Genomic DNA, 23,611 nt, shown 5'->3' with positions numbered 1-23,611 from the left:
ATTACCTCATCGGCGTGAATCGCCAGGGTGAGGTGTACCTCGCTAGTGACGTTATGTCACCAAGGTATTCATCCCTCCCCTGTCCACCGCGCTCTTGAGCGTGACGTCACCTCCGCTTGGGTCACTGCCGATATCGCTCCAGTGGCAATCCTTATTTGGGCAAAGCTAAGCCCAGTGACTGGTGGCTCATTAACATAATGTATCCGTTAAAGCCGTCGCAAGTTTATTGCGACGGGTTCAGCGCCCACGCCCCCACCCCTCGACATATTGGCCGGCCTCATTAACATAATTTATTCAGTTAGAGAGCCGCTCGTGGGAGGGAAGTGACCTCATACTACTTCCTGCTGTCGCGAGGTAACAGGAAGCTGCCGTGTGCGCGCTTGCACTGAAATCCGAGGTGAGAAATTCTCATCGTTGTGGTGGTGGTCGTTGTTGTTGTTTACCAAGGTAGAGCCTCTCTCTCGTAGGGATGTCAGTTGAGTAGCAGCGAGCATGGGAATCGATGTCCAGGTTGGAACTTTACAACGCGGGGCCTAGCCACGCGGGGCCTTGCCTCCTGCCCTCGCCTGATTGCATTCACTTTAATTGTCTCGCTTAAGTTTAATTTGTCTTCACCCGGCTCGCCACTTTGAAACTTTGTTTTATTGTAAATATTCACGCAGTTTTTATTTTCTTTTTCACCAGGCCAAGCCCGCTTGAGCTGCTATACCGCTCTTGTTATCAGAAGCGACCTGCCCACAACAACACAAGGTGAGGCTTTGTCAACGTGTGTGAATGTTTTGACTTAAAACTTTGGTGACTGTAGGAATTAATATTCTTGGTTCTTTCGGTAAAGTCACGTAGATAGGAAATAAAAATTAAATTAAATGAAAAATTTAAAATAAAGCAAAAAACCCACGAGGTTTCGATTGCAACACAAGTGGTCTTTATCTTATTGAATTTAATGTTATTTTTATTTTCTATCTACGTGACTTTACTGAAAGAACCAACAATACGTGTGTCAATGTCTATCGGTCAAAGACGCTAAGCGCGTGCCGCTGTTGACTCTGAATGTGTGGAGGGGAACACCTTCACCACGGGGAGAGAGAGACAGAGACACGGATAGCCTCGGCTATGTTGATGATCCTCGATTCATTACTTGGTGGAGTGAGGAAGAATTAATGCTGAGCAGATGAAGGTGGCCAGGCATGGTTCTGGTCACACCACCACCTGTTTACTCATGGCAGTGTGTGACAGTGTCAAGTTTGTGTTTGCAGTAAAGTCTATTAACTCTGTTGAACACGAGGATATATAAAAACAATAGTTTATTTTTGTTTTCCTCAGGAACTCTTTATACGAATGGAAACAGGAGGTGAACACAGCACACACATTCCGCTGAAGTCGGAACTGTTCATCCCCAGCATTCAAGGACATCTGAGCCTGGATTCACACCTGAGTTGCGATTGAACGTTAATTAATGCATTTCTGCATAACACAAATAGTATTGTTTTCAACACCCTTTGCTATGTCAGCTGAATTTAGCTTTCCTAAATATTCCTTTTATAGTCAGCCGAAATTGTGTGCTTAGAGTTTTGGGTTAATATTCATTTTGAAGATATGAAGGCTTCCAGGCATATTAATGACATTTTCCCTCTCACTGTGTGCCATAGCAGCCCGTGGAGAGAAACCCTTCAGGTGCACTCTGTGCATGAAGGCGTTTGCACGTTCATCAAATCTGATGAATTTGGGAAACTTTTTCACTACATCATGAATATATTAATAAGTATAGACGTGTAAGTCACGTGTGCATTCCTCTGTGCCTGACGTGTAGATGGTGTGGATATTCTTTTTTTCTGTCTGCAGCTGACGCTTCCTCTGCAGAATTAGTCTGATGGAGCAAAGGCACTCAGCGCAGCTCGGTACGACAAGTCAACAATGCGACCAGCGTGCATACAGCACGGACCGGACTGGAAATTTGACACGGCACCAGAGAAGTCACACAGGAGAGAAACCCTTCAAATGTACTGTGTGTAAAAAGGCATTTGCATGGCCATCAGTTTTTCAGAACCACCAGAGAACACACACGGTAGAGAAACCCTTCAGGTGCACGATGTGCGGGATGGCGTTTGCACAGTCATGTAATGTTGTAATACACCAGAGAACACACACGGGAGAGAAACCCTTCAAGTGCAGTGTGTGTGGGAAGGCATTTGCACATTCATCTGCTCTTAAAAAACACCAGAGAACACACACAGGAGAGAAACCCTTAAAGTGTACTTTGTGCGGCAAGGCGTTTTCAGATTCATGTCATCTTGTAACACACCAGAGAACACACACGGGAGAGAAACCCTTCAAGTGCACTGTGTGCGTGAAGTCATTTGCACATTCATCTGCTCTTGTAAAACACCAGAGAACACACACGGGAGAGAAACCCTTCAGGTGCACGATGTGCGGGATGGCGTTTGCACATTCATATAATCTCGTATTACACCAGAGAACACACACGGGAGAGAAACCCTTCAAGTGCAGTGTTTGTGGGAAGGCATTTTCACGGTCATCTGCTCTTAAAACACACCAGAGAACACACACGGGAGAGAAACCCTTCAGGTGCACTGTGTGTGGGAAGACATTTTCAGATTTATCTACTCTTAAAAAACACCAGAGAACACACACGAGAGAGAAACCATTCAAGTGCACTGTGTGTGGGAAGGCATTTCCAGATTCATCTAATCTTCAAAGACACCAGAGAACACACACGGGAGAGAAACCCTTCAAGTGCACTGTGTGTGGGAAGACATTTTCAGATTCATCTGCTCTTAAAACACACCAGAGAACACACACGGGAGAGAAACCCTTCAGGTGCAGTGTGTGTGGGAAGACATTTTCAGATTCATCTACTTTTAAAAAACACCAGAGAACACACACGGGAGAGAAACCCTTCAGGTGCAGTGTGTGTGGGAAGGCATTTTCACAGTCATCTGCTCTTAAAACACACCAGAGAACACACACGGGAGAGAAACCCTTCAAGTGCAGTGTGTGTGGGAAGGCATTTTCAGATTCATCTACTCTTAAAACACACCAGAGAACACACACGGGAGAGAAACCGTTCAAGTGCAGTGTGTGTGGGAAGGCATTTTCAGATTCATTTGCTCTTAAAACACACCAAAGAACACACACGGGAGAGAAACCCTTCAAGTGCAGTGTGTGTGGGAAGACATTTTCATGGTCATCTGCTCTTAAAAAACACCAGAGAACACACACGGGAGAGAATGCCTTTAAGTGCAGTGTGTGTGGGAAGGCATTTTCAGATTCATCTCATCTTCAAAGACACCAGAGAACATACACGAGAGAGAAACCCTTCAAGTGCAGTGTGTGTGGGAAGACATTTTCGGATTCATTTGCTCTTAAAACACACCAGAGAATACACACGGGAGAGAAACCCTTCAAGTGCACTGTGTGTGGGAAGGCATTTTCACGGTCATCTGCTCTTAAAAAACACCAGAGAACACACATGGGAGAGAAACCCCTCAAGTGCAGTGTGTGTGGGAAGGCATTTGCAAATTCATCAAATCTTCAAGTACACCAGAGAATGCACAAGCATCAGAAGATCCACAAGGAGTGGAGTCTGAAATCAGTTTGTGAAAGTCAAAGTGCCACAATAAGCCCATCCCTCATGAAACACGAACCGGAGGAAAATCCCAGCTTGCACACTTTTAAAGGTATCGAGGTGAAATATGAAGAGGTGATGTTGAAATGTGAAGAAGTGAAGGTGAAATGTGAAGAAGTGATGGTGAAGAGTGAAGAAGTGAAGGTGAAATGTGAAGATGAAGATTCAACTCCAAAATGGGACCTTCACATCGATGGAGGCAACGTGAAACAGGAGGAGAATTCTGACTGTGAGGCAGAGCGAGGCAACTCCCAGCAGTTTGTGGAAGTGGAGGTGTGGGTGGACTTCCTCCGAGACAATACAAAGTCAAGTGGAGACCCGGTAGATGTGTAAGCCTGAGATGATGTCGCTCTAATAGATGCACCTTTGTCACAGGCCTTTAATGACAGGAATGTGTAGTTGGACACTCAGCTCCTAGGTTCAACCTGCAGAGTAAGGGCGGCCAGTCTTTGTGGACCTATGGATTGGGTAGATCTTTAACCAGGAGTGAGAGACAATAAGCCGCCAAGCATTCACTATGTTATCATAATTGCATTTACTCGGTGCTTGCTTAACCGCCTCAGCAACTCGGACTTTTGTGTCGTACCTCGTCTGAAACACTCGAAGGAGCATCCCCAAGTAGCAGCTGCCCCTGTGTGGCACAAGGTGGTGGCCCTGCACCGGCCTGCATGTGGACAAGAGCCTGTCAGTAGGGGGCGATGATTGATGCGTCATCTCAGTTGTGTAGTTTGTAGGCAATCTTGATTCGAAGCTTTCGTGACTGCAGGAATCCACACTCTTGAGTTATTTTGGTAAAGTCACCACGTGGGTAGAAACATAACAGATCACGGCGTTTAGATCACAACACGAACAATCGTCATCAGGTGGGACAACCACAGCAAGAGAAACTGCTGAAGTAGTAGGCGCCTACTCCAGCAGTTTCTTCTTCTTGCTGCTGTGCTTGTCCCACCTGATGACGATTGCTTGTGTTGCCATCGAAACGCCGTGATCTATTATTTGTAGCGTAATGTTTAGAATTTGCTACATTTTGACCCAGACGCCAGCATGCAACGGCCTACTCGTTTTGAATGACGCAACAATAGTACGTTGTATATACACTGTTAAGCAGACGGTGCGTATTTGTAAAATAACATCTTGTTAATACGATGTAACGTGATGCAGTCAATTTCGCTGCAGTAATTCAATTTTGTTAATATGCCCGTCAATGATTTAGAATGAATACCGTGTCTGATTGTGCGCGTGCATGTAACATTTTGTCTGAGGGTCAAACTTTGAATAAGTGATGTTAGGACAAAGTGTGTGTGTGTGTTTTGGAAGTAACCTGTACAGAGAAGTCAGGTGAGACCCGTTGTTCTTGTGATACAGGTCAAAGGGTACTTTTGTGTTTCACGAAGCATCTGCCTCTGGAGCAACTCATTGTCTTTGAAATAGGGAGCACGCTCGGATCATTCATCAGTTACAAGGCATACCACTTGAAAGTTACACGTATAGGAGGAGGTACATTCTCTACAACACGAATTGTAGTTTTGTCTTACGTGTTGACGTAGATTTTGTCTAACTAGGACTAGAAATGGTCCTTGGTGATTGACGTCTGGATGTTCGTAACCATCGGTTGAAGCAAACCCCACTGCTGTTGTTGAGACGCTGTGCACCAATAAGGGTCCAACACATTGACGGCCTTCAGGCCAGGAAAGTCACAACATTTGCACACGAAGGACGCATTCACGCAAGTACTCCATGCTCCGTTTTGAAGTTTTAAAATGAAACATTTGAATTGTGTTGTGTTTTGAATTAGATAATTTGTATTTCTTCATTAAAAGCTTGTATCAATTTACATCTGGAAGACTTCATTGAAAAGGACATTTCGTGTGAATTTTCTCTCGTCGTTAAGTAGATGGCCTTGCCGGGGGTTCGGTTCGATGCTGATTTTCACCTGTTTGGGATTGCGGGATCGAGATAAGGCGACACGGAGCTGGCCGTGCGAGAAGACCGCCGTCTGCAGATCGATTCCAACGTAATCGAACATCTGTCCCTGCGCCTCTGTCGTCCATGCAGGGGGTGCGTAGGTTTGCAGCGCCCCCTGGGTAGGTAGAGGAATGGGGTTGGAGAGTATACACAACTTGCATTTCTAGTAATTTCAACAATTTATGGGCATGCGCATCATTAACAGTATCCTGATTGATGAGCAAAACAAAATCGCAATTTAATCGTGAATCTATTGTCATAAATGAGTCTGAAATATGAATAGTCATGCTCAAAACTGCATTCCTATTGTTATAAAAAATCATTGTACCCCCATTCATGATGACAATTCCAATATGGTCATTATGATGCTCAGAATTACACATATTCTCAGAATCATGAACATTTATTAAAACAGCAGTGTGCTCAAAATGCTCATTTAACAATTTCAACATGTACACAATCAATTCCAAGATTCTAATCAAAGTAAGTCCTATGTATCGTGGTGTTTTCATGCTTATACATTATTGCGCGCCCCCCCCCCCCCCCCCCAAAATATACAAAAGTCTATTTTTATAATGTTTGCATGGTGTACAGTCTGGAAATTACCCACATGGCAAATTTCAAGCTTGGTGCGTGTCGGGAAGTTCGCTAAACAATTTGAACAGACGCACACATTCACAACTTTGCCTTTGATATATATGGAGATTGGTAATAAATTGTTAATTTAACTACTTTCATGTTGACGGATTGGAAATAGGAATAGCACTGGCTCACCACGGGGCTTATCGCGTGGTATCTGGGCACTTTATTTGAAACGTAAACTCCACAGTTTGTGAGTACAATTCCTTGCAAGTTGCGTCCACAGACACAGACAGACAGACCGACAATGACGCTTCTAGGTAAGAGTAAGAAATGAATCTACGTGTCGAGGAGAGACGAGAGAGCCAAGAGGTCACCTCGGGAGACGGGGCAGCGCGTCAACCTTAGTCACGTGACTGAAGGAGTGTGGGCGTGCCGTGCGTAAGTGTGTGTACTGTGTGTGTGTGTGCCGTGTGTGTGTACTGTGCGTGTGTGTGTACCGTGCGTGTTTGTGCACCGTGTGTGTGTTGTTGTATATATAGGTGTTATGAAAATTGATGAAAATAATGAAAATTAAATGAAATTTGAGATGTGCATAATTTATCCGAAAATATGTTAATCAGAGTAATTACGTGCATAAATTATGCTGATTCGAGAGATAATCGTATTAATTTATGCGAGTGGGCGTGGTTATGATAATGCAGGTCGTTATGGATTATCAGGTCGAGCCTCTGTGACGAGGATTGTGTTATGGATTGGAATGACGCAATTAATAGTATGCGGTGACGCAGGCGTTGTGAGCGTGAATGAGAGAGAGTCGATTCGACTCTGCTCTTTAATTCCGTATTATCGATAAGGATACGATTACTCTCGATTGAACATTACGAATTATGTGTGTTATGGATTATGTTTGGTGATAGTGTGCTTATGATAGGTCCCCAGGATTCAGATCTCATACGCAGAACAATATTACGCAGAATTTCAGGAAGAATCACACACAAACCTGCTTTAATCAATTTTATTTCTAGCTAACTTTAATTTTTGGATAATATAAAAACTCAATCTCGGGATTTTGGAATTTCAACACAGCGTTAACATGATACCATCACGATTGCGTTGTTTCACCTCGATAGCGGCACCTGTGGTTAATTCCCGACGCGTAACGCAATCGATCGGTTGTTGAGAGAGAGATTAAAAACATGCGAACTATTCTATCAAACCTTAACTTTATAATATGCAAACTCGTATGCTTGAATAGTTACACAACACGGCACTTGGTCTTTGATTCGTATCCAATCCTTAATCCATTCTGATATGCGAAGTTATTATGCTTGAAATCGTCAGCACAGTAGCACGTTGATGTTCGTTCATTGATTCATAACGATTATGAATTTAAAGCGTTCGACTGAAATACTTCTAATTGCCTTATCAACACCACTCGATGGCCGCAATGCTTCATTACTTGAATTGTCACACAACACAGCATTCGGTCATTGATCATGCGCGGCCCTTAATGCAATTATTGTCACGTTAACAATAGGATGACTGATTATTATGCAACGCTACTCGTTGAAAGGGCACTCCAACCAGTATTATTCTTGGAGGCACAAATATGCGTTTGAATTCGTTATTTCATTCGTGGATACCAGCAAGATTATGTAGAAAGAAAAATATTAACGAACGACTCAAGTATTTCTAATCGACTTCTCAACGCAACTCAATGGGTGGCGATGTTTCCTTTTGAGATCCTTATCTCGGGCAAATCTTTTAATTAATTGTGGCCAGACCCTTGACAGGGAACCGGTTGAACCCGCTCTTCAACCCCGCGAGCGGCGCTCCGTGGTGAGGTACCAAGAATGAATCCTTGTTAATGGGTCAGTTGGTAATTTATGCGGTTCGAAGTACAGCCCCAGCACAATATTACAGAGGAAAATTATGAACACTCTTAAAAACGATGGATTATTCACTCGGTCGTTGCGATGTTTCCACAATCACGGATAATTCAATGGCTTGAGGTTTTAGGCTTTGTTAATGACCCGTGTGTGTGTGTTGAATGGTATGAGTGGTGAAAGAGTAGGCCAATGTTCGGAATCGATTCTTTGCGTCAAGCAGACGTCTGGTTTGTCGTGTAGTGGGGAGCAGTGTATCATACGTATCAGTTGATTCTTCTTTCAGTAGTTGGTTCGGACTCGACGGACGTTGGTGAACGAGTAGATGCGTTGTTGTAGCTGAGATGACCGTCTGGTAGACGGCGTTAGAAGCACGCCCGCAGCGGCGCGGTTGTACGCGGACTCGGTAGGTAATGCGCGCAGTACGTCTGCGAGCAGCTGGCACGCTGGTGCTCCGTCGTCGGCGGTTGTAGATTGCAGGCTCACGATTCGCTCGTGGTGGCGCTGGCCTCTAACAGCGGCAGCGGGACGCCAATCGGCGACACTCGCCAATTCGGCGAATTGTAGAGGAGTCTCCGGCGTCGGTGATGGCTGGTCTTCTGCTGAGATGAGTTGAGCGGGTCTTCTGCTGAGATGAGTTGAGATGGGTCTTCTTCTGTTGAGCTGAGTTGAGATGAGTCTTCTTCTGTTGAGCTGGCCCCGAGGGCTGATGAGCTGATTTCAATGCTGAAACGGCTCCTTTTTATGCCAAAAATCTCTCTCCTTCTCGGCTCCCCCTCACGAGGCGGAGCTATCTTTGATCTGATCGTATGTCGGTGGGGGGGGGGTTCGTGTGTCGGTGGTGGGGGGGTTCGTGTGTCAGTGTGTATGTTTGTGTGTGTGTCATTTATGACACGGTTCTGTTCGGGTCTTTCCTCAAGCCATAAACATCAAGACAACAGACACCTCGATTCATCTTGGTGGCGTCTGGTTGTCTACTCCATCCACCCAGAGAGAGGGGCGGGTCCCCCCCCCCCTTTTCCGTACGCGTTTTCGACGCACAAAGAAATGGTTAAGATCTTTTTTAAGTTTAACATTTCACATCACAGTTGGTATCTTATCATACACAGTTATGATCCTGCTTGTGATTCATAGTATTTGATTTATTTCCAAGTGAAGATGCTCTTCCGAGCGTATGCATTTTATCACGTGCTGCAGGGAAAGACAAAGGTGGCCGGGATCTTCCCATCTCTCTATACTTTGCAAATATCATTTCGACTCCACATTCTACCAGCCTAATCCACCCCGTTACCTTGGCTCTTACTTAGTTTATTAATTTTCGTCACTTTGTGTGTTTATAAATGTGTGACAGTTTAACTTAAAGCCCGCTCGCTCTTTTGCTGCCCGTGTGCAGGGTGGGGTGGGGGCTACTACTAAGTTCCGTGTGTGGCAGATGGTCCCCGCGATAACGATCTGTTTGCCCTGGCGTGAAATTCCTCTCTCGCGCTCTTCGGGAGAGACAAAGGTGGTCGGGAGCACCTCTTTATACTTTCGACTTATATTTCTCAAATACCATTTGGTCCCATGTTCGCCAAGACTCGTGTTTGTAACTACGTCCTCCCGACACCTCTCGGTTTACCGAGGTTCGAATTGTTATGATGGAATTATTAAAAAGAAAAATAATTATCATCCTGAGTTTAAGAGGTCCGTTTCTTGATTGTTGGAATCCATATCCCTTGGTTCTGTAAGGTTCTATAATGGAATGTCATGTAAGGTTAACACGTTGTTATTATTAATATTATATTGCAATTTTCTTTAAAACTTTCTTTGCCTGGTTGCGGTGTGTGGGGTGGGTGTGTCTCCTCATCAAACCCGGCTGGCTTTTCCAGATGGCCCCTTGTGTAAGGTGTAATTCCTGCTTCTCCGCGCTGTGAGAGAGACAAAGGTGGTCGGGGTTGCTTGGGATATTGTTTAAACTCTTTCGCAAGTTTGCCCGTTGTCTCATTCCTTCTCGATAACCTTTGATGTGACTCGGTATTCCTGCTCCAAGCTTTGTTTTAACAGTAAAAGTATTAAAGGTGAAAATCATTTGATAGCGAATTAATCATTGGATAATAATTCACTGATGTATCTGCTGGCCTGGTCTTGATTGGAGTGAGCACGAGGACCGCTAACTTTAGCTTATTCTTGTTTTTGTATTTTAAATTTGAACCGTTGTTTTAAAAAAAAATAGTTTAACCCGTGGGCGTCCTCATTTCTGGCTTGCGGAGGGCTTCCCTCTGCGTGACCTCCCTTAGGGCACATCAAACTCTTGTTCATCTGGAGATCTTCGCAGATAGCTGCTAACATCCTCGCCTTGAGAGTTTTATTATTTCTTTATATATCTATATGGCCTGTTTATGACCGACATCTGGTTTTTCGTGTTTCTGGCTTACGGGTTTGATTCATTAAAAAATATATATATATTGTTTGTCACGAAAGAAAGGAAAAAGAAATCTAGGTGTATGCATCCGTAAATATTCTTATGGATATTAATTGTGGAAAAAGGGCCGTATACAACAGTGTCCCGTGCGTGTGTGTGTGTGTACTGTGCGTGTGTGTACTGTGTGTGTGTACTGTGTGTGTGTAACGTGTGTGGCGGTAGTCTAGCGGTTAATGCGCTGTACTACGAACATAACGACCCGAGTTTGATTCCCGCTCACAGCCAACACCCAGTGACGATTATTTGAACCGGTTCTGGGCCTCCCCTATGTCAACTCAGCCTCAAATGAGTGCCCGGTGCGGTGTGTAAACATCATTACTGGGGAGACAAAGGCGGTCGGGCACGGTGCTGGCCACCCACCCCCTTGTGTACCGTTCCGGCCTTCATAGGTGGCGCTGCTACTTGCTAACAGCACTTGCCCCAACAGTCTGTTAAGGCTACACGGGGGATCTTTGTCTTTGTATCACCACCCAGGAGTCACGGAGCTTTTGAGGCTCCGAGCCACGTGGGGATCCACAACAGCGTGAGGCGGTGCCACTCACAGGTGAGACTCGGGGATATGTGATTTCTAATCGATAGCCATCCGTTAGTTAACCCATCGCAACTGCTGAGTCTGTCACGCTACTTCCTCCTTCCAGCGAGCCTTTGACGCTTCACGTGGCCTCAAAGTGTACACAGTGTGTACGTATACACAATAATGTCCACGTTGTTGCTGAGTTCACGTGCTCAAGGGAGGGGGCAATGGAAAATGAATCTAAATCAACTTAAACTCCATCCCCATGACCTTATCGGCATGAAGTGCCTCGCTAGTGACGTCTTGTCACCAAGGTATTCACAATCCCCCAACCCCGTCCACGGCGCTCTTGAGCATGACGTCACCTCCGCTTGGGTCACTGCCGATATCAATCCAGTGCCAATCCTTATTTGGGCAAAGCTACGCCCAGTGACTGGCGGTTCATTAACATAATGTATTCGTTGAAGCCGTGGAGAGTTTATTGCGACGGGTTCAGCAGCCACGCCCCATTCCTCGGCATATGGGCCGGGCTCCTTAACATAATTTATTCAGTTACAGAGCCGCTCATTGTGGGAGGGGCGTGTCTCTTACCCCGGAAGTGATGTCATGTTACCTGCTTACCCGCGTGACGTCGCGAGGTAACAGGAGGCTGCTGATCCGCGCTTGTACTGAAATCCGAGGTGAGAAATTCTCATGGTGGTGGTTGTTATTGTTGTTTACCAAGGTAGAGCCTCTCTCTCTCTCTCAGGGATGTCAGTTGAATAGCAGCGAGCATGGGAATCGATGTCCAGGTTGGAACTTTACAACGCGGGGCCTAGCCACGCGGGGCCTTGCCTCCTGCCCTCACCTGATTGCGTTAACTTTAATTATCTCTCTTTAAGTTTAATTTGTCTTCACCCGGCTCGCCACTTTGTAACTTTGTTTTATTGTAAATATTCACGCAGTTTTTATTTTTTTCACCAGGCCAAGCCCGCTTGAGCTGCTATACCGCTCTTGTTATCAGAAGCGACCTGCCCACAACAACACAAGGTGAGGCTTTGTCAACGTGTATGAATGTTTTGACTTAAAACTTTGGTGACTGCAGGAATTCATATTCTTGGTTCTTTCGGTAAAGTCACGTAGATAGAAAATTAAATAACGTAATAAAAATTAAAAATAGTAAATAAAGCAAAAAAACCCCACGTTTTGATCGCAACACAAGTGGTCTTTATTTAATTCAATTGTATTATCTGTTATTGTTATTTTCTGTCTACGTAACTTTACCGAAATCAACAAGAATACGTGTGTCAATGTCTATTGGTCAAAGACGCTAAACGGAGTGACACACAAACTCCAAATATACAGCAGGTGTCAGGGTCAGGATCGAACCCACGACTTCCTGTATACCAGGTGAGGTAGTTAACATCTCACCGCGGAGAGAGACCCGCAAACTCCAGTTAGCCTCGGCTATGTTCGTTGATCCTCGATTAATTACTTGGTGGAGTGAGGAAGCATTCATGCCAAGCAGATGAAGGTGGCCAAGCGTGATTCTAGACACGCCACCGCCTGTTTACCCAGTGACAGTGTACAGTTTGTGTTTGCAGTAACGTCTATTAACTTTGTTGAACACGGAGGTTATATCATAACAGTAGTTTACTTTTGTTTTCCTCTGGAACTCTTTATACTGGTAGGAACGAAGTTGTAAACTGAGTGTACCAGCCTGCAATAGATTAATGTGTCCGTCCGTCCGTCCCCTTTCAATACTTTAACGAAGTGAAATCTCGTGCTGTTGGGTGTAAAATCAGCAATAGACAGCGGAGAGACTTGTCCTACCAGCCCACCCTGCAGAGATCTGTTAATAATGTAAACAGGTGAACACAGCACACACATTCAGCTGAAGTCGGAACTGTTCATCCCAGCATTTAAGGACATCTGAGCCTGGATTCACACCTCTAAGTTGCGATTGAACATTAATTTATGAATTTCTGCATAACACAAATAGTATTGTTTTCAACACCCTTTGCTATGTCAGCTGAATTTAGCTCTCATAAATATTCCTTTTGTAGCCAGACAGCTGAAATTGTGTGCTCGGAGTTTTTGGTGAACATTCATTTTGAAGATACGAGGGCTTCCAGGCATGTTTATAACCATTTGCCCTCTCATTGTGTGCCATAACAGCCCGTGTGATGAATTTGGGACACTTTTCCACTATATCATGAATATATGAATAAGTATAGACGTGTAAGTCACGTGTTACTGTGTATATATGCTTTCCTCTGTGCATCGATACTGACGTGTAGATGGTGTGGATATTATTTTTTTCTGTCTGCAGCTGACGCTTCCTCTGACGCTTCCTCCGCAGAATTGGTCTGATGGAGCAAATGCACTCAGCGCAGCTCGGTATGACAAGTCAACAATGCGACCAGCGTGCATACAGCACGGATCGGACTGGAAATTTGACATGGCACCAGAGAACTCGCACAGGAGAGAAACCCTTCAAGTGTAGTGTGTGTAACAAGGCATTTCCATGGTCATCACTTCTTAAGACCCACCAGCGAACACACACAGGAGAGAAACCCTTCAAGTGCACTGTGTGTGGGAAGGCGTTTGCACAGTCAACAAATCTTCAAGCACACCAGAGAACACACACGGGAGAGAAACCCTTCAAGTGCACTGTGTGTGGGAAGGCATTTTCACGGTCATCTGCTCTTAAAACACACCAGAGAACACACACGGGAGAGAAACCCTTCAAGTGCAGTGTGTGTGTGAAGGCATTTTCATGCTCATCTGCTCTTGTAACACACCAGAGAACACACACCGGAGAGAAACCCTTCAGGTGCTCTCTGTGTGGGAAGGCGTTTGCACAGTCACCAAATCTTCAAGCACACCAGAGAACACACACGGGAGAGAAACCCTTCAAGTGCACTGTGTGTGGGAAGGCATTTTCACGGTCATCTGCTCTTAAAATACACCAGAGAACACACACGGGAGAGAAACCCTTCAAGTGCACTGTGTGGGAAGACATTTTCAGATTCATTTGCTCTTAAAACACACCAGAGAACACACACGGGAGAGAAACCCTTCAAGTGCACTGTGTGTGGGAAGGCATTTGCACAGTCATCTGCTCTTAAAAAACACCAGAGAACACACGGGAGAGAAACCCTTCAAGTGCACTGTGTGTGTGAAGGCATTTTCAGATTCATCTGCTCTTAAAACACACCAGAGAACACACACGGGAGAGAAACCCTTCAAGTGCACTGTGTGTGGGAAGGCATTTTCACGGTCATCTGCTCTTAAAACACACCAGAGAACACACACGGGAGAGAAACCCTTCAAGTGCAGTGTGTGTGTGAAGGCATTTTCATGCTCATCTGCTCTTGTAACACACCAGAGAACACACACCGGAGAGAAACCCTTCAGGTGCACTCTGTGTGGGAAGGCGTTTGCACAGTCACCAAATCTTCAAGCACACCAGAGAACACACGGGAGAGAAACCCTTCAAGTGCACTGTGTGTGGGAAGGCATTTTCACGGTCATCTGCTCTTAAAATACACCAGAGAACACACACGGGAGAGAAACCCTTCAAGTGCACTGTGTGGGAAGACATTTTCAGATTCATTTGCTCTTAAAACACACCAGAGAACACACACGGGAGAGAAACCCTTCAAGTGCACTGTGTGTGGGAAGGCATTTGCACAGTCATCTGCTCTTAAAAAACACCAGAGAACACACGGGAGAGAAACCCTTCAAGTGCACTGTGTGTGAAAGCATTTTCAGATTCATCTGCTCTTAAAACACACCAGAGAACACACGGGAGAGAAACCCTTCAGGTGCAGTGTGTGTGGGAAGGCATTTTCACAGTCATCTGCTCTTAAAACACACCAGAGAACACACGGGAGAGAAACCCTTCAAGTGCACTGTGTGTGTGAAGGCATTTTCAGATTCATCTGCTCTTAAAACACACCAGAGAACACACACGGGAGAGAAACCCTTCAGGTGCAGTGTGTGTGGGAAGACATTTTCAGATTCATCTACTCTTAAAAAACACCAGAGAACACACACGGGAGAGAAACCCTTCAGGTTCAGTGTGTGTAGGAAGGCATTTTCACAGTCATCTGCTCTTAAAACACACCAGAGTACACACACGGGAGAGAAACCCTTCAAGTGCAGTCTGTGCGGGAATGCATTTGCACATTCATCAAATCTTCAAGTACACCAGAGAACACAAGCATCAGAAGATCCACAAGGAGTGGAGTCTAAAATCAGCTTGTGAAAGTCAAAGTGCCGCAATGAGCCCATCCCTCATGAAACAAGAACCGAAAGAAAATCCCAGCTTGGACACTTTTAAAGGTATCGAGGTGAAATATGAAGAGGTGATGGTGAAATGTGAAGAAGTGATGGTGAAGAGCGAAGAAGTGAAGGTAAAATGTGAGGATGAAGATTCAACTCGAAAATAGGATCTTCACATAAATGGAGGCAACGTGAAGCAGGAGGAGAATTCTGACTGTGAGGCAGAGCGAGACAACTCCCAGCAGTTTGTGGAAGTGGAGGTGTGGGTGGACTTCCTCCGAGACAATACAAAGTCAAGTGGAGACCCGGTAGATGTGTAAGCTTGAGATGATGTCGCTACAATAGATGCACCTTTGTCACAGGCCTTTAATGACAAGAACGTGAAGTTGAACACTCAGTTCCTAGGTTCAACCTGCAAAGTAAGGGCGGCCAGCCTTTGTTGGCCCGTGGGTTGGGTAGATCTTTAACCAGGAGCGAGAGACAATAAGCCCCCAAGCATTCACTATGTTATCATAATCGTATTTACACGGTGCTTGCTTAACCGCCTCAGCAACTCAGAGTTTTGTATCTTGTCTGAAGCACTCGAAGAGCATCCCCAAGTAGCAGCTGCCCCTGTGTGGCACAAGGTGGTGGCCCTGCACCAGCCTGCATGTGGACAAGAGCCTGTCAGTAGGGGGCGATGATTGATCCGTCATCTCAGTTGTGTCCTTTGTAGGTAATCTTGATTCGAAGCTGTCGTGACTGCAGGAATCCACACTCTTGAGTTATTTCGGTAAAGTCACCACGTGGGTAGAAACATAACAGATCACGGCGTTTACATCACAACACAAGCAATCGTCATCAGGTGGGACAACCACAGCAAGATAAACTGCTGAAGTAGTAGGCGCCTACTCCAGCAGTTTCGTCTTATTGCTGCTGTGCTTGTCCCACCTGATGACGATTGCTTGTGTTGCCATCGAAACGCCGTGATTTATTGTTTGTAGCGTAATGTTTTAAATTTGCTACATTTTGACCCAGACGCCAGCATGCAACGGCCTACTCGTTTTGAATGACGCAACAATAGTACTGTGTACATACACTGTTAAGCACACGGTGCGTATTTGTAAAATAACTTCTTCTTAATACGATGTAACGTGATGCAGTCAATTTCGCTGCAGTAATCAATGTTAATATGCCCGTCAATGATTTAGAATGAATACCATGTCTGATTGTGCGTGGGCATGTAACATTTTGTCTGAGGGTCAAACATTGAATAAGTGATGTTAGGACAAAGTGCGTGTGTGTTTTGGAAGTAACCTGTACAGAGAACTCAGGTGAGACCCGTTGTCCTTGTGATACAGGTCAAAGGGTACTTTTGTGTTTCACGAAGCGTCTGCCTCTGGAGCAACTCATCGTCTTTGAAATAGGGAGCACGCTCGGATCATTCATCAGTTACAAGGCATACCACTTGAAAGTTACACGTATAGGAGGAGGTACATTCTCTACAACACGAATTGTAGTTTTGTCTTACGTGTTGACGTAGAGTTTGTCTAACTGGGACTAGAAATGCACCTTGCTGATTGACGTCTGGATGTTCGTACCTATCGGTTGAAGCAAACCCCACTGCTGTTGTGGAGACGCTGGGCACCAATAAGGGTCCAATACATTGACGGCCTTCAGGCCAGGAAAGTCACAACATTTGCACACGAAGGACGCATTCACGCAAGCACCCGGTGCTCCGTTTTTAAGTTTTTTAAAATGAAACATCTTTGAATTGTGTTGTGTTTTGAATTGGATGATTTAATTTCTTCATTAAAAGCCTGTATCAATTTATATCTGGAAGACTTCATTGAAAAGGACATTTCGAGTGAATTTTCTCTCAACGTTAAGTAGACGGCCTTGCCGGGGGTTCGGTTCAATGCGAACACAGTGTACACACATACAGTGTATACACACAGTGTACACACACACACTGTACACACACAGTGTACACACACACAGTGTACACACACAGTGTATACACAGTGTACACGCACACAGTGACACTGACACACACAGTGTACACACAGTGACAGTGACGCACACACACAGTGACAGTGTACACACACAGTGACACAACAACCGCCATTTGCTAAGTGGCGGTGACGTCACCACGACGCTTGTGCCAAGCACAGTGACACAGTGACACACACAGCGACACACAGTGACACACACAGTGTATACACACAGTGTACACACACACAGTGTATACACACAGTGTACACACACAGTGTATACAAACAGTGTACACACAGTGTACACACACAGTGTGCACACACAGTGTATACACACAGTGTACACACACAGTGTACACACACAATGTACACACACACAGTGTACACACACAGTGTACACATACACAGTGTATACACAGTGTATACACAGTGCACACACACAGGGTATACACAGTGTACACACACAGTGTACACACGGTGTACATACAGTGTACACACACAGGGTACACACAGTGTATATACACACAGTGTACACATAGTGACACACAGGGTATACACAGTGTACACACACAGTGTATACAGTGTACACACACACAGTGTATACAGTGTACACACACACAGTGTACACACACACAGTGTACACACACAATGTACACACACAATGTACACACACTGTACACACACAGTGTACACATACGCAGTGTACACACACACAGTGTACACACACTGTACACACACACAGTGTACACATACGCAGTGTACACACACACAGTGTATACACATAGTGTACACACACACAGTGTACACACACAGTGTCTGTACACAGTGTACACACACACAATGTACACACACACAGTGTACACACACAATGTACACAATGTACACACAGAGTGTACACACACAGTGTACACACACAGTGTACACACAATTTATACACACAGTGTACACATACGCAGTGTACACACACACAGTGTATACACATAGTGTACACACACACAGCGTACACACACACAGTGTATACACATAGTGTACACACACAGTGTACACACACAGTGTACACACAATGTACACAATGTACACACACAGTGTACACACACACAGTGTACACACACACAGTGTACACACACAATTTATACACAGTGTACACATACGCAGTGTACACACACAGTGTATACACATAGTGTACACACAGCGTACACACATAGGGTACACACACAGTGTATACACACAGTGTACACACACACAGTGTACACACAGGGTATACACAGTGTACATACACACAGTGTACACACACACAGTGTATACACACACAGTGTATACACACACAGTGTATACACACACAGTGACACAGTGACACACAGTGACACACACACAGTGTATACACACACAGTGTACACGCAATGTATACAGTGTACACACACAGTGTACACACACAGTGTATACAAACAGTGTACACACATACAGTGTACACATAGACACCTGGGAGCCAGAAATCTTTCTGATGGGCCAAATACTCATTTCACTCATTAAAATGCAAATCAATTTATAACATTTTTGACATGCGTTTCTCTGGATTTTTGTTGTTATTCTGTCTCTCACTGTTCAAATAAATCTACCATTAAAATTATAGACTGATCATTTCTTTGTCAGTGGGCAAACGTACAAAATCGGCAGGGGATCAAAATAATTTTTTTATTATTTTATTGTTTCCATTCTACGTGGTGACTTTACCAAAATAACCAAGAAGATGAATCCCTGCAGTCACGAAAGCTTTAAATAGAAATTTGAATTGCAAGTGCTTTGAGTGTGTGCACGTGCCGTGTGGAAAAAAATGTACGATACGCTTGTTGGATATGATTAGGTAATATCGTAGTATCGCCATATCGCGATAACTGTCGGAGTTAAATGTTGTACAATTCTGCAAGAGCGTTCCGAACTTTGATCGCGTTGTGTGAACGTCATCATTTGGAACAAACCAACTTACCGCTTTAAATAGGGGGGGGGGGGGTCGCAGACCCGGTAATATTTTTTTAAAATATATAAATATATACATCTACAACAGCAATACAATAACGGAGCGACCGTGACTATCACAGTAGATCATTCAGCATATATTGTTTGAGTAAATACGATTCAAATTATGTGATGGAAGTGAAAGTATAAGATTGATAGTTTGAGCGTCAACCCTTGGCTGGGAGTGGTAGCTCCCAAGTGCCAATGGCTGACGCCTCTAGCGCGGCTCCCAGGACGCTTCTAAACTGTTCGGAACATAACGACTTCCCACCCCCACCCACCCACCCCTAAACTTGCACGAACAATTCCTCTCGCCCCTTAAAACTCTGAGCAGCATTGAACTCACGCGAACTGGTAAGTGGGTGTTTTGGTTTTAAAATTTTGACCACAAAAAAAATCCGGTGTTGTGTGACCCCCGTTGCGGCGGTGACACCGCAGGCTGTGGTTGCTCCCCGCCGGGGAAGGCGTCTCCTCGGTAGGCAATCCAGGCCATTCAGGCCCTCCCTGGCGTCTCGGGCCTAGTCTGTCACAAAGAAAATAAACATTTATACATGCTTTGTGGAACTGTTTTCACAGTAAGATACACAGGCAGCAGTCGTAAGAAGAAAGGCTGAAATACAATCGTCAGTAACAAAGGCGTTATGAAAAAGGCCCATTGCCCGATTATGCACCACAGAATTTACTTTTAAGGGCAGTGTTATTGGTAAATATGTAGGGGTTTTTTTCTCTCGTGATATACCCGTCTTTGTATTTGTCCTCATGCTTTGGGTTTCGGGCTGTTCCACGCGAGTTTGAAGCCTTTGGTTAAACGAGGTAACACAACCACGGGTCAAGTTATCTTTTGATGCATCACAGCTGTCATAACCCGTACGGTTTACCCCGTATTCTTGTACAGAGACATTGAGTTTTCACGCCCATACGGGGTACAGCCGTTTCAATACGGGCAAAAAAACATGCTTTGGTAACAATATTGTCTATTTGTGTTTCTACATTGTGATGGGACTTCGTAGGACGAACGTTGATATTTATAAAGACACGTGGTGGCCGATATGGTCTGAATTGATCTGTAATAAGGTAGGGGCACTGATTGATAGTGGGTTGACAGCTACGTGGTGGTGAGTGTACTCGAAGTGAATCTCTATTTGTGTGTTTCTCCCTTGTGATGGGACTTTGTTGTTGTTTCAGGCGGCTGCGGGACTGTGCAACGTTGGTGAGCGGCATAGGAGCGGTGGGGGCAACATCCATTGTAGAGTACAATGTCACTACGCTCCCACGTCTGCGCTACCCTCCTCCACCAAGCCGCCACACGGACGAGCGTGGTGAAGTATGGTCAAATCACGACCCGGGGCGGCGTGGGGAGACCCTCGTCCGGCAATGGATTAACAAATTGGCTCTTACTGTTTATCTCCATATATATAAAAATATGCAAAGTTGTGATTGTGTGTGTTGTCTGTTCAAAATGTTTAGCCTACTTCCCGACATGCAACAAACTGGAAATTTGCCATGTGGGTACTTTCCAGACTGTACACCGTGCAAACATTATACAAATACACTTTTGTGTTTTTTGGGGGGGGAGCTCAATAATGTATAGATTTTTTGCACGGCAAGTGAGCTGTGACGTCAATTCTGTCACGTGACCCGCGCATGTGGAAGCGTCACTCATTGTAGTGTAGCGGTTAGCGTTGTCTGTGTGTGTATCTGTGTGTGTGTCTGTGTGTGTCTGTGTGTTTTTTTGTGTGTTGTGGGGAGCGATAGTGTAGCGGTTAGCGCTACGCCGCGCTGCGAACCCGGTGACCCGAGTTCGATTCCCGCTCACGGCCACCACCGGCGACGATTATTTGAACCGCTTCTGGGCCTCTCCTAGGTCGACTCAGCCTCAAACGAGTAACTGTTGTGGTGGGAACATTGCCACTGGGGAGACAAAGGCGGCCGGACGTGGTGGATCCAAGTCCCGGGCGAAGCCGGGTAGTACAGCTAGTCGTGAATACGTGAATGAATATAGACGCGCAAGTCACGTGTGACTGTATATATTCATTCCTCCATGGCTCGTTACTGACGTGTAGATGGTGTGGATATTCTTATTTTCTGTCTGCAGCTGACGCTGGTCTGATGGAGCAAAGGCAGTCAGCGCAGCTGCTCGGTACGACAAGTCAACAATGTGACCAGCGTGCATACAGCACGGATCGGACTGGAAATTTGACACAGCACCAGAGAACTCGCACAGAAGAGAAACCCTTCAAGTGCACTGTGTGTGACAAGGCATTTGCATGGTCATCAGTTCTTGAGACCCACCAGACAACACACACAGGAGAGAAACCCTTTAAGGGCAGTGTGTTTGGGAAGACATTTTCACAGTCATCTGCTCTTAAAATACACCAGAGAACACACACGGGAGAGAAACCCTTCAGGTGCAGTGTGTGTGGGAAGACATTTTCACAGTCATCTGCTCTTAAAACACACCAGAGAACACACACCGGAGAGAAACCCTTCAGGTGCAGTGTGTGTGGGAAGACATTTTCAGATTCATCTACTCTTAAAAAACACCAGAGAACACACACGGGAGAGAAACCCTTCAGGTGCAGTGTGTGTGGGAAGACATTTTCACAGTCATTTGCTCTTAAAACGCACCAGAGAACACACACGGGAGAGAAACCCTTCAGGTGCAGTGTGTGTGGGAAGACATTTTCAGATTCATCTACTCTTAAAAAACACCAGAGAACACACACGGGAGAGAAACCCTTCAAGTGCACTGTGTGTGGGAAGACATTTTCACAGTCATCTACTCTTAAAAAACACCAGAGAACACACACGGGAGAGAACCCCTTCAGGTGCAGTGTGTGTGGGAAGACATTTTCAGATTCATCTACTCTTAAAAAACACCAGAGAACGCACACGGAAGAGAAACCCTTCAAGTGCACTGTGTGTGGGAAGACATTTTCACAGTCATCTACTCTTAAAACACACCAGAGAACACACACGGGAGAGAAACCCTTCAGGTGCACTCTGTGCGGGAAGTCGTTTGCACGTTCATCAACTCTTCAAGTACACCAGAGAACACAGAAGTATCAGAAGATCCACAAGGAGTGCAGTCTGAAATCAGCTTGTGAAAGTCAAAGTGCCGCAATGAGCCCATCCCTCATTAAACACGAACCGGGAGAAAATCCCAGCTTGGACACTTTTAAAGGTATCGAGGTGAAATGTGAAGAGGTGAAGGTGAAATGTGAAGAAGTGATGGTGAAGAGCGAAGAAGTGAAGGTAAAATGTGAGGATGAAGATTCAACTCGAAAATAGGATCTTCACATAAATGGAGGCAACGTGAAGCAGGAGGAGAATTCTGACTGTGAGGCAGAGCGAGACAACTCCCAGCAGTTTGTGGAAGTGGAGGTGTGGGTGGACTTCCTCCGAGACAATACAAAGTCAAGTGGAGACCCGGTAGATGTGTAAGCTTGAGATGATGTCGCTACAATAGATGCACCTTTGTCACAGGCCTTTAATGACAAGAACGTGAAGTTGAACACTCAGTTCCTAGGTTCAACCTGCAAAGTAAGGGCGGCCAGCCTTTGTTGGCCCGTGGGTTGGGTAGATCTTTAACCAGGAGCGAGAGACAATAAGCCCCCAAGCATTCACTATGTTATCATAATCGTATTTACACGGTGCTTGCTTAACCGCCTCAGCAACTCAGAGTTTTGTATCTTGTCTGAAGCACTCGAAGAGCATCCCCAAGTAGCAGCTGCCCCTGTGTGGCACAAGGTGGTGGCCCTGCACCAGCCTGCATGTGGACAAGAGCCTGTCAGTAGGGGGCGATGATTGATCCGTCATCTCAGTTGTGTCCTTTGTAGGTAATCTTGATTCGAAGCTGTCGTGACTGCAGGAATCCACACTCTTGAGTTATTTCGGTAAAGTCACCACGTGGGTAGAAACATAACAGATCACGGCGTTTACATCACAACACAAGCAATCGTCATCAGGTGGGACAACCACAGCAAGATAAACTGCTGAAGTAGTAGGCGCCTACTCCAGCAGTTTCGTCTTATTGCTGCTGTGCTTGTCCCACCTGATGACGATTGCTTGTGTTGCCATCGAAACGCCGTGATTTATTGTTTGTAGCGTAATGTTTTAAATTTGCTACATTTTGACCCAGACGCCAGCATGCAACGGCCTACTCGTTTTGAATGACGCAACAATAGTACTGTGTACATACACTGTTAAGCACACGGTGCGTATTTGTAAAATAACTTCTTCTTAATACGATGTAACGTGATGCAGTCAATTTCGCTGCAGTAATCAATGTTAATATGCCCG

At 45.2% G+C, this 23,611-nt stretch overlaps 2 protein-coding genes across 2 annotated transcripts; both read left to right on the top strand.

Moving 5' to 3' along the window:
• Positions 1-1,756: 1,756 nt before the first annotated feature.
• Positions 1,757-14,236, top strand: LOC142908555 (uncharacterized). Its single transcript, XM_076059309.1, has 2 exons — positions 1,757-3,556; positions 13,580-14,236. The coding sequence occupies exons 1-2, from the start codon at positions 1,871-1,873 to the stop codon at positions 14,078-14,080; spliced, it is 2,187 nt and encodes a 728-aa protein (XP_075915424.1). The 5' UTR covers positions 1,757-1,870; the 3' UTR covers positions 14,081-14,236.
• A 7,182-nt stretch (positions 14,237-21,418) lies between these two features.
• Positions 21,419-23,328, top strand: LOC142908571 (uncharacterized). Its single transcript, XM_076059330.1, has one exon. It carries the CDS (start codon positions 21,419-21,421, stop codon positions 22,598-22,600), a length of 1,182 nt encoding a protein of 393 aa, XP_075915445.1. The 3' UTR covers positions 22,601-23,328.
• The last annotated feature ends 283 nt before the right edge of the window (positions 23,329-23,611 follow it).

The sequence above is a fragment of the Petromyzon marinus genome, unplaced genomic scaffold (genome assembly GCF_048934315.1).
Source record: "Petromyzon marinus isolate PM22_M1 ecotype Great Lakes invasive population unplaced genomic scaffold, UKy_Petmar_22M1.pri1.0 PM_G_Scaffold_1, whole genome shotgun sequence".
In the NCBI taxonomy this organism is placed as follows: domain Eukaryota; kingdom Metazoa; phylum Chordata; class Hyperoartia; order Petromyzontiformes; family Petromyzontidae; genus Petromyzon; species Petromyzon marinus.
Note: the sequence above shows the minus strand (reverse complement) of the source record. Positions and strands in the feature narration are given on the sequence as shown.

What these genes read in the sequence shown, in the direction of transcription:
- LOC142908555 (XM_076059309.1), top strand. Translation starts at nt 1,871, where the DNA reads ATGGAGCAAAGGCACTCAGCGCAGCTCGGTACGACAAGTCAACAATGC. An exon ending in CAAATTCATCAAATCTTCAA is followed by an intron (nt 3,557 to 13,579) that starts GTACACCAGAGA and finishes TCACTTCTTAAG; the next exon opens with ACCCACCAGCGAACACACAC.
- LOC142908571 (XM_076059330.1), top strand. Translation starts at nt 21,419, where the DNA reads ATGGAGCAAAGGCAGTCAGCGCAGCTGCTCGGTACGACAAGTCAACAA.